The 12,500-nt window shown below is 39.5% G+C and overlaps 1 protein-coding gene across 19 annotated transcripts in view; it reads right to left on the reverse strand.

Annotated features, from left to right (window-relative positions):
* caskb (calcium/calmodulin-dependent serine protein kinase b) overlaps positions 1-12,500 on the reverse strand; it is an 81,648-nt gene that overhangs the window by 20,127 nt on the left and 49,021 nt on the right. For 11 of the 19 annotated variants that reach the window (XM_077232107.1, XM_077232116.1, XM_077232121.1 and 8 more), the window contains exons 10-12: positions 8,281-8,380; positions 2,246-2,367; positions 616-693 (exon numbers count right to left, since the gene is read on the reverse strand). In XM_077232107.1, coding sequence (XP_077088222.1) covers positions 616-693; positions 2,246-2,367; positions 8,281-8,380 — 300 coding nt within the window. Of the gene's footprint in view, positions 1-615; positions 694-2,245; positions 2,368-2,666; positions 2,685-8,280; positions 8,381-12,500 lie in introns of all 19 variants that reach the window. The other 8 variants (XM_077232114.1, XM_077232104.1, XM_077232120.1 and 5 more) reach the window with 1 other exon arrangement.

The following is a 12,500-nucleotide window of genomic DNA, read 5'->3' on the forward strand; positions in this document are numbered from 1 at the left end:
CTGGAAATAACATTTTCATTCACAACCAGGGTTTGAAATTAATTTATTCACTCACCGGCCAATTTGGCTACTAAATTTTTAAGTTACCGGCCATTCAGAACTTCTACTAGCCAAAACAAATAAAAGCAAATAAATATGTACAGTGATTTACACAAACTTCCAGCAAAGTGAGTAAACATAATAATAACACGCCATTGGCTCGAGATCTGACAGCGTTTCCCGCCACTGAAGATTTGAACCCGCATTCGGCAGGTGTTCATCTCAAACCCTGATCCCAGCGTCTGTTTTTGCCCGGTTCATGGAAACTATGATTTATAATGTCATCGGTCACATGATCCTGTTCTTTTAGAGTCACTAGCACTGGTCAGTCATTAAAGAGCATCATATTGAAGTCCATCCAGATTGTGATTGGCTGTTTCATGATAAACACTCATGCTCTGATCCATTAAACAAGGTGAGGATGGAAACATCTCACAACAGATGATCATGAGCACGAGTGTTTATTCATCGAGCAGCACACGCGTGTTATTGGAGCCAGACTCGGCTGTGTGTGTGTGTGTGTGTGTGTGTGTGTGTGTGTGTGTGTGTGTGTGTGTGTGTGTGTGTGAGACACACCTCTTTGGCTCTCTGGACGGCATCGCTGGGAGGATTCCTGATCTGAGGCGACGAGCGCGTGTTGATCTTATCATACAGCTGAAACACAGTCAGTTCAGTTCATCAGTCACATGACCATCAACCAGAAACACACACAAACACACACATCAAACTCTCACTCTCACACACACACACACACACACACACACACACACACAATCACACTCATTCACTCTCACTCACAAACACACACACACACACATCAAACTCCCTCTCTCTCTCTCTCTCTCACACACACACACACACACACACACACACACACACACACTCAATCACTCAAAATAAAGAGTGAAAATCATGTGACAGAAACAAGTTTATAAACTAATCCTGAATATTGTTTGTCTTTTTAATTATTAATCATCCATTACAGTGATTTACAGTCGCTAGGACACATTTCTCAATACTTGGGTCACTTTTTCTTCACTCTTCACACAGTGAGCACAACAGAAGTATATGTGGGATAAACTGTGGATCATTTATCATTGCTGTGGCACAAAATGCATTCAATGACCACATCTTTCAAATTATATTAATTATTTTCTCACTTCGACACAACAACCACCAAAACTCTGTGTGTTTACAGGCCAATTTGCACATGTTTGTTTTCAAAACTGGTAAACTTATGTTCAAAACAATAACATAATACAAAACTGAATATGACAGCAATTTGCTACATTTCTAAAGTAATATTGTAATGAAATATATTTCCAATCTAAAAATGAAATGCTATAAAAACAATTGGACCAACCACAGCTGATTCCTACTGTATCGTGGATGGTGTGTATATAAATTATTGTATTTTGGAATTACTCTGTGCAAAAAAGAAAAATACATAAAATATATTGAAGCACTGCATCATTTCTGCTTCACTCCAGTAACATCTATTGCAGTGAATTCTAAACAGTAGACAGCTGTGCTTATTTTACAGAAGAAAACATTGTATAATAATACCTGGTGTTAGTGTTTTTTAGGTCATTGTGTGTTTGTTGTCTGTCAGCCTTTGCTAGTGTGATGGAAGAATGTGTTGAGACATGCATGAAGTGATTTGGTAGTTTTAGTGCATTTAGAAAGGGAAATGAACTGCTGTGCCGAGCTGGAAGTTGCTTTGGAGAACTGTGTGAAGAGTTTTGACAAAGTGACTTAAGTATTGAGAAATGTGTCCTAGCGACTGTAAAAAACTGTAAATTACAGCAAGTTTGATTGGCAGTGGTGTGTGTCAGACTCTCATGAATCTTGTCATGTAGTGACACACACACACACACTCTACCCACTGTCTAGACACTAGTCAAATGTGCCGTCTTCAAAACTCTCGCTGTGCGCAGCTGACGACTCCACTTTATTTTCCATCATCATCATCATCATCATCATCATCATTGTGATGTCACAGGCGTCTGTAAAACCCTGCAGGATCGTCTGGTTCTCCAGATTCAGCGATGAGTATGAGTGTGTGTGAGTGTGTGTGTGAGTGTGAGTGTGAGTGTGTGTGTGTGTGTGTGTGTGTGTGTGTGTGAGAGTGTGTGTGAGTGAGTGTGTGAGTGAGTGAGTGTGTGTGTGTGTGAGTGTGTGTGTGTGTGTGTGTGTGTGAACTCACATCCAGCAGTGTGTGCAGATGTTGGTCCTGGAAGACGCTGTGCAGGAAGTCCAGATCTTTCTCACTGCAGTCCGTCAGTGCATGAATCTCCTCCAGACTGTCCAGCACCTGAGACACGGCCCCTGAACACACACACACACACACACACACACCCATCAGCCACACACACACCAGCTCACTGCTCACTCGTGAATGTGCATGAACACAGAAACAGACATGGAAGCCCTGAAGCTGCTGAGACGCTCGTGTGTGTGCAGGAAATGAGAGGAATCGTGGTTTATATTGTCTTGAGTCGCGTTTGATCAAGTGTTTCAGTGGAAAACGATGACAGCACTCAGAAACATGCAAGACAACAGATGAAGATGAAGGTGAAGGTGAAGGTGTTGTCTGGGTGGCAAGCAAAGACTACTGGGATACCTACTTTCTGCAGCAAGCAATCCTACAGTACAGGCAGCGTTAGAAACAACAACAACAACAACTCAGTGAGATTACTGGAAGACACACACACACACACACACACAGAAGACACCAGTATACGGAGACCCTGATACACTTCAGACAAATCATTTTGAACAAAATCAGGCCAAAACGAAATTTGTTTGGAGTTTTTTTCGAGTGTCCCGGAAACGTTCGCTGCGGCTTCTAAACTCCTCTGACCTCCTATTGGTCCGTGGTGATGATGTAATAGGTGGGTGTGTCTCTGAGGCTCCGCCTTCTTTGAGATGTAAATCTTCTCTGGTTCATTTCTTCTGTTCAGTCCGTCAAGGTCAGAATAAAATCATGAAGAAACTGAAGCTGTAGGTCTTAGTGAAAGATAATTGAATACGGTAAAGCTGCTGCTTTGACCCTCTGGTGCTCTTCTTCGCATGGCGTCAAAAATTACTAAATTTTTATTTATTTTTGTCAATGAAATAAATGTACTATATTTTAGTTTGATAATGTTTTTTATTTCATATTTTGTATTTTTAGGGGATTTTATGGTACTAAATTATATTTATGCTGTATTTATAATCCATTTATTCACTTTTTGAGCATAGACCTGAAAATTAAATTTAAAACTTAAACTGGGAAATCTTGAATGCTTTAGAGCGACAGACTGAAGTTTGATCTCTTTTCAAAGTCGACACTTGGCAGATTATTGCTGAAGTGCAAAAAGTTACAAAATGTTACGTTTATTGTTGTGAAAAATATGCATACATACAATTTTAAATTTTGATATGAATTATATAATTTTCAAAATCATATTTCACTCTAAAACTGCAAGAAAATCGAAGCCATAAATCTGCGTCAGTCAAAATGCGTCATTTCTGACGTGAGGAGCACAAGTGTGAATATGGTTTCAGGACCATTTAACCTGTTCTAATCATGGCCATGATTTTTTTTTCACACAGCAAGTGCCAAACCTTTAACAAGTTTCATACTATTCCAAAGAAAAAAAAAGAAAGAAAAAAAACTGAAAATGTTTATCTTTTTGACCAAAGATCACCAAAGCAATCTATTGTATAAAGTGTTGTATAAATAAACGTGACGCGACTGAAGAGTCTGAATCTCAGATAAAGATATTTCAGATATTTTTTCCTCTACGCAATGAGAAGCAGAACTTCACTGCGAGTATATCGGGGACTGAGCGTCTGCAGTACAGAGACACTCTATCCCACAATGCAATGCACTTCCTCCACCATCTCCAAAAATATCAAATCTGATCAGACATTTCTACACAAAACTAAATTAAAAATTGTAATAAACATGCAATGCAATGTGACACAGTAGCACGCTAGTGTCTTAGTGGAACAATGCCTGCAGTTTCTGAAGCAGTGTTTAGTGTTTTGTGTGCAGTGTGTTCAGTGTGCAGTATTTAGTGTGCAGTGTGTTTAGTGTGCAGTGTTTCGTGTGCAGTGTTTAGTGTGCAGTGTTTCGTGTGCAGTGTGTTTAGTGTGCAGTGTTTAGTGTGCAGTGTTTCGTGTGCAGTGTGTTTAGTGTGCAGTGTGTGTAGTGTGCAGTGTCTCGTGTGCAGTGTGTTTAGTGTGCAGTGTTTAGTGTGCAGTGTTTCGTGTGCAGTGTGTTCAGTGTGCAGTGTTTAGTGTGTAGTGTTTCGTGTGCAGTGTGTTTAGTGTGCAGGTTTTGTGTCCAGTGTGTAGTGTGTATTGTTTAGTGTGCAGTGTGCAGGTTTTGTGTGTATTGTGTAATGTGCAATGTTTAGTGTATAGTGTTTTGTGTGCAGTGTGTTCAGTGTGGAGTGTTTAGTGTGTAGTGTTTAGTGTGCAGTATTTAGTGTGCAGTGTGTTTAGTGTGCAGTGTTTCGTGTGCAGTGTGTGTAGTGTGCAGGTTTTGTGTGCAGTGTGCAGTGTGTTTAGTGTGCAGTGTGTGTAGTGTGCAGTGTTTCGTGTGCAGTGTGTGTAGTGTGCAGGTTTTGTGTGCAATGTGCTTAGTGTGCAGTGTGTTCAGTGTGCAGTATTTAGTGTGCAGTGTGTGTAGTGTGCAGGTTTTGTGTGCAGTGTGTTTAGTGTGCAGTATTTAGTGTGCAGTGTGTTTAGTGTGCAGTGTTTCGTGTGCAGTGTGTGTAGTGTGCAGGTTTTGTGTGCAGTGTGCTTAGTGTGCAGTGTGTTCAGTGTGCAGTATTTAGTGTGCAGTCTGTTTAGTGTGCAGTATTTAGTGTGCAGTATTTAGTGTGCAGTGTGTTTAGTGTGCAGTATTTAGTGTGCAGTGTGTTTAGTGTGCAGTATTTAGTGTGCAGTATTTAGTGTGCAGTGTGTTTAGTGTGCAGTATTTAGTGTGCAGTATTTAGTGTGCAGTGTGTTTAGTGTGCAGTGTGTTTAGTGTGCAGTGTTTCGTGTGCAGTGTGTGTAGTGTGCAGGTTTTGTGTGTAGTGTGCAGTGTGTAGTGTGCAGTGCGCAGGTTTTCTTTGTAGTGTGCAGTGTCCAGTGTGCAGGTTTTGTGTGTAGTGTGCAGGTTTTGTGTGTAGTGTGCAGTGTGTAGTGTCCAGTGTGCAGGCTTTGTGTGTAGTGTGCAGTGTGTAGTGTGTAGGTTTTGTGTGTAGTGTGTAGTGTGCAGGTTTTCTGTGTAGTGCGCAGGTTTTGTGTGCAGTGTGCAGGTTGTGTGTGTAGTGTGCAGTGTGCAGGTTTTGTGTGCAGTGTGCAGGTTATGTGTGTAGTGTGCAGGTTTAGTGGGTAGTGTATAGTGTGCAGGTTTAGTGTATAGTGTGCAGGTTTAGTGTGCAGTGTGCAGGTTTAGTGGGTAGTGTATAGTGTGCAGGTTTAGTGTATAGTGTGCAGGTTTAGTGTGCAGTGTGCAGGTTTAGTGTGTAGTGTATAGTGTGCAGGTTTAGTGTATAGTGTGCAGGTTTAGTGTGCAGTGTGCAGGTTGTGTGTGTAGTGTGCAGTGTGCAGGTTTTGTGTGCAGTGTGCAGGTTGTGTGTGTAGTGTGTAGTGTGCAGGTTTTGTGTGCAGTGTGCAGGTTATGTGTGTAGTGTGCAGGTTTAGTGGGTAGTGTATAGTGTGCAGGTTTAGTGTATAGTGTGCAGGTTTAGTGTGCAGTGTGCAGGTTTAGTGGGTAGTGTATAGTGTGCAGGTTTAGTGTATAGTGTGCAGGTTTAGTGTGCAGTGTGCAGGTTTAGTGTGTAGTGTATAGTGTGCAGGTTTAGTGTATAGTGTGCAGGTTTAGTGTGCAGTGTGCAGGTTTAGTGTGTAGTGTGCAGGTTTAGTGGGTAGTGTATAGTGTGCAGGTTTAGTGTATAGTGTGCAGGTTTAGTGTGCAGTGTGCAGGTTTAGTGTGTAGTGTGCAGGTTATGTGTGTAGTGTGCAGGTTTAGTGTGCAGTGTGCAGGTTTAGTGTGTAGTGTGCAGGTTTAGTGGGTAGTGTATAGTGTGCAGGTTTAGTGTATAGTGTGCAGGTTTAGTGTGCAGTGTGCAGGTTTAGTGTATAGTGTGCAGGTTATGTGTGTAGTGTGCAGTGTGCAGTGAGAGGGAAACAGAAACACTGTGGACCAGCAGCTCGACAGGAACACACTTTATGCTTTATGGGCAGAATTTCTCTGTCAATTTATTACTCGGGTTGATATTGATGATATTGATGAATATTGATGATATTGATGAATATTTCTCTGCTTTTGAGTGTGATCATGAACAGTGGATGTGACCGGTGAACAGTGATGTCGGCTTGCGCTCAGAACACTGAGGACGAAACCACAGCTACAGGAAGTGAGAGTTTAATTTTGCGATAGAGAAGTGTCTGCTGTTTCTCAATACTGACACTTCCTCTGCATTAGACCCACGCTAGAATAATGCTAGCATTAGCATCAGTAAGCAGAACAGACCACACTCTCCACTTCCTGCTACGACTGGCTTCAAATATTGATTTCTTGATTTTAATAGATTGTTATTTTGAAAAACTGATATCTTAAACCCCAAGAGTAGATATTTTAGTCTGATGAGGAAATAAAACTGTGTAGCGCCTCCTATCCAGTAATCAGCTTTAATATGAAACACATATTGTTAATGTTAATATAATAACATTATATTATACCTGTTTTAATAACGCATCAGTAAATATTGAAAGTAATATTAACTAAGATGAATAAATGCTAAAGAAGTGTTGTTGATTCTTAGTTCATGTTAACTAAGGTAGTAATCTAATGTTCACTAATGAACCTTATTGTAAAGTCTTACCAATATTTAATTTGCTTAAATAAATAATCATTTTATGACAGCCACCATTAAAATGTTTATATATTTTTTTTAAACAATAAAAGAATGTATTATTATAATGTTTCCACTATAAAAAGTGGCTTATGTGTGTAATGTGTTCAGCAGCGATGCGCTAACTGGAGTTCCTGTATAATCTACAGCTGAGAAACGGCACTGTTCCTGAAATATTAAATATATATCTATCTATGAATCGCTACAGAATCGAGTGGCGAGATCGTGATGATCCTCCAGTGTTCACACTCGCTCATCATGAAACAACTGAACACATTTACATATCAATTATTCATTTCCACAGAACCATAAAAGGCAAATCTTTAGTTTGTTCGGTGACACTTTACAATAAGGTCCCATTAGTTCATGTTAATTATGACATAATTATAACATTAACAATCAATGAGCAATGCATTTGTTACAGTATCTATGAACTATGTTCATATTTGTTATTATAAAAATACACTTGTTCAATGTTAGTTCATGTCAGCTCAGCTCTATTAACAAATACAACTTTTGATTTAAAAAAATGTATTAGTAAATAACATGAACTGAAATGAACAAATGCTGTAGAAATAATATTTCATCTCAGTTCATGTAAAAATCTGTATTTAACACTGAGCAATGTATTTGTAGAAAATTTAATAATTTGTCAATGTTAGTTAAAAATGCAATTATCAATCGTTCATGTTAGTTTACAATGCATTATACAATCGAATATAACTTTTGATTTATAACGTATTAGCAAATGTTGAAATTAACTTGAACTAATATTAATAAATGCTGCAGAATTATTGTTCACCGCTAGTTGATGTAAACTTTGTAATGTAAAGTTTGACCTTTTGCTCAAGTATTTCATAATCCTGATGATGCTTTACAGTAGAGCGGATTCTGAGACGTGTTCCTGCTCCTCGAGGTCAGCTGACCTCCACCAATCCTGCTCCTCGAGGTCAGCTGACCTCCACCAGACTCTCACTCTGACTGATGAACCAATCCTGCTCCTCGAGGTCAGCTGACCTCCACCAATCCTGCTCCTCGAGGTCAGCTGACCTCCACCAGACTCTCACTCTGACTGATGAACCAATCCTGCTCCTCGAGGTCAGCTGACCTCCACCAATCCTGCTCCTCGAGGTCAGCTGACCTCCACCAGACTCTCACTCTGACTGATGAACCAATCCTGCTCCTCGAGGTCAGCTGACCTCCACCAGACTCTCACTCTGACTGATGAACCAATCCTGCTCCTCGAGGTCAGCTGACCTCCACCAGACTCTCACTCTGACTGATGAAGCAGACACAGATCCAGAAATGACAGGAGTGTGTGTGTTCTCACGAGGGGACGTACCTGAAGACGTGGGGTCCTCTGAGAAATCATGCATGTCTTCGGGGGGGTCGCCGTAAAACGAGTTGAACTTGTGACTTGAGACGGCAGCGAGGACGGCACCCTGTCAATCAAACAAACACACACACACACACACACACACACACACACACACACACACACACACACACACACACACACACACACACACACACACACACACAAATCTCTTTATTTCTCTCATTATGCAGATTATTTTTGATCAAATTTTTCTGAACCGCAGACATTTGACATTTGACTTCCAGAGATCTGGTCAAACCACTCGTTGTCACCTTTACACACACACACACACACACACACACACCTCTATTCTTCTTGTCTCAAACAGTCACAGATCTGACTAAACATTTGAAGAATTAGAACATCCTGTGCTTTCATGTGGGAGTGCGAGTCTGTCAATGACAACTTTACTCACACTCACCCAAACCACCAGAAGTGTGGAAGAGTTCGATCCGTCTAACGACACTGCGATCAGTTACAGCATACCACACTTTACAACACACTTTACAACACACTTTACAACACACTTCATAACACTACATAACACACCGCATCAGGGTTCTACGCTAAGGTTTTTCCCAAGGAGCACATGTGAGCACACAAAGACATTTTGGAGCGCAGTGAAAAATGTTCAAGTAACAGAGTTTAACAGACTGTTTATTATATATATATAAACACAACGTGTGTGTGCTCCTTCTCTTTCTGTTCAACTATGGTGTGAAACCGTCGTTTTGATGCAGAAGTATAAATCACACTTTACAATCACTTTAGTAAAACAGAACAAGGGGAACGTGTTGCTCTCAGGAGGAAGAGCACATCGGCACACCTGTGAATCTGCATCTTTCACTGCAGAGGCTTTTTACACAACATGGAGGAGAAACTAGTTTCAATGAGAGTATTAGTATTTACTAGTATTAGTCGACTAAAACTAGACTAAAAATAAAACAATTTAGATGACTAAAATATAATGGGTTTAGTTCAATTGTAATGCATTAATGTAGAATTTCTCTAAAATGCCCAAACCCATATACTCCCGGAGAAAACATCTATTAACCTGTTAATATGAACGATTTTAAAGTTTGAACATGTAATACATATACAGATTAAATAAACCCACTTTTCATAAAGTAGAATAGTCTTCTTTCAATGAATGATATATGCTTTCTTTATAACTACTTGCATACATCATTCTTTATTATTTCAAGCACCAGACATATTTATTTGTATGAATGAAATATAATGAATCCTTATTAAAGCTATTAACGAGCAGTGAATGCTTTTCTCTTTTGTTGCTTGATCATTAATAAGGACACAGACTGCATTAGGTTTATTACTCACTGTCACTTTAAGACATCGGATCATGTCCAATGACATGCGGATCCAATTGCACTGATACACATCCGATACACTCTCAACTGTTTAAGACTTAACCGACACAGTTTACTGCTGCGTCCCAATTCGCATACTATCCGTCCTAAATAGTGTGCGAAAATAGAATACTCTCCAAAACGGACATTTCGACATAATGTTGTGTATTTGTCCATTCAGAAACGAAAGAGCTAAATACAGTCCTCGCGCAGATCTATATGACTGCTCTACTCATTCTCCCAAACGTTTACATTTTATAATATTTCATGAGACATGCAGCGCATGTGAACCCGTGTGCCGCTGGTATATCAGCAGCACGTCCCTAATACTACAGGACAAATATGCGCATCTACAAACGCACATCAGTTCTGACTGGAGCGCTTCCCAAATCGTCACTATCTAACATTTTTGTCTAGTTTTTATTCGTTGACGAAAATGTCAATAGATTTTCGTCATAGTTTTTGTCATTCAAAACTATTTTTATTTAGTTATCTTCTCGTTTTCGATTATGGTAGGTTGTAGTTACTCGCACATTGTGCTCGTAAATCATTTTTCCGGTTCGATTTTTAGGGGCATATGCGAGCAAAATGGTCGCACTGTAGAGCCCTGCGCATAACACACTTCATAACACACTGCATAACACACTGCATAACACACTGCATAACACACCGCATAACACACCGCATAACACACCGCATAACATACTTCATTACACACTTCATAACACACTGCATAACACACTGCACAACACACTGCATAACACACTTCATAACACACTGCATAACACACTGCATAACACACTGCATAACACACTGCATAACACACTTCATAACACTTTACAACACACTTTACAACACACTTCATAACACACTTCATAACACACTGCATAACACACCGCATAACACACTTCATAACACACTTCATAACACACTTCATAACACACTGCATAACACACCTCATAACACACTGCATAACACACTTCATAACACACTGCATAACACACTGCATAACACACCGCATAACACACTTCATAACACACTTCATAACACACTGCATAACACACTTCATAACACACTGCATAACACACTGCATAACACACCGCATAACACACTTCATAACACACTTCATAACACACTGCATAACACACTGCATAACACACTGCATAACACACTGCATAACACACTGCATAACACACTGCATAACACACTGCATAACACACCGCATAACACACCGCATAACACACTTCATAACACACTTCATAACACACTTCATAACACACTGCATAACACACCTCATAACACACTGCATAACACACTTCATAACACACTGCATAACACACTGCATAACACACCGCATAACACACTTCATAACACACTTCATAACACACCGCATAACACACTTCATAACACACTTCATAACACTTCATAACACTTCATAACACACTTCATAACACACTTCATAACACACTGCATAACACACTGCATAACACACTTCATAACACACTTCATAACACACTGCATAACACACTTCATAACACACCGCATAACACACTTCATAACACACTTCATAACTCTTCATAACACACTTCATAACACACTGCATAACACACTGCATAACACACTGCATAACACACTTCATGACACACTTCATGACACACTTCATGACACACTTCATGACACACTGCATGACACACTGCATGACACACTGCATAACACACTTCATAACACACTGCATAACACACTTCATAACACACTTCATAACACACTTCATAACACACTTCATTACACACTTCAAAACACACTGCATAACACACTGCATAACACACTTCATAACACACTTCATTACACACTTCATAACACACTTCATAACACACTTCATAACACACTGCATAACACACTGCATAACACACTTCATTACACACTTCATAACACACTGCATAACACACCTCATAACACACTGCATAACACACTGCATAACACACTTCATTACACACTTCATAACACACCGCATAACACACTTCATAACACACTTCATAACACTTCATAACACTTCATAACACACTTCATAACACACTTCATAACACACTTCATAACACTTCATAACACACTTCATAACACACTTCATAACACACTTCATAACACACTGCATAACACACTTCATTACACACTTCATAACACACTTCATAACACTTCATAACACACTTCATAACACACTTCATAACACACTGCATAACACACTTCATAACACACTTCATTACACACTTCATAACACACTTCATAACACTTCATAACACACTTCATAACACACTGCATAACACACTGCATAACACACTTCATAACACACTGCATAACACACTGCATAACACACTTCATAACACACTTCATAACACACTGCATAACACACTTCATAACACACTTCATTACACACTTCATAACACACCGCATAACACACCTCATAACACTTCATAACACTTCATAACACACTTCATAACACACTTCATAACACACTTCATAACACTTCATAACACACTTCATAACACACTTCATAACACACTGCATAACACACTGCATAACACACTTCATAACACACTTCATAACACACTTCATTACACACTTCATAACACACTTCATAACACACTGCATAACACACTTCATAACACACTTCATTACACTCTTCATTACACACTTCATAACACACTTCATAACACACTTCATAACACACTTCATAACACACTTCATAACACACTTCATTACACACTTCATAACACACTTCATAACACTTCATAACACTTCATAACACACTTCATAACACACTTC

This window comes from Siphateles boraxobius, unplaced genomic scaffold, assembly GCF_051911475.1.
Source record: "Siphateles boraxobius isolate OS27281-9 unplaced genomic scaffold, OSU_SipBor_1 163, whole genome shotgun sequence".
Taxonomy (NCBI): Eukaryota; Metazoa; Chordata; class Actinopteri; order Cypriniformes; family Leuciscidae; genus Siphateles; species Siphateles boraxobius.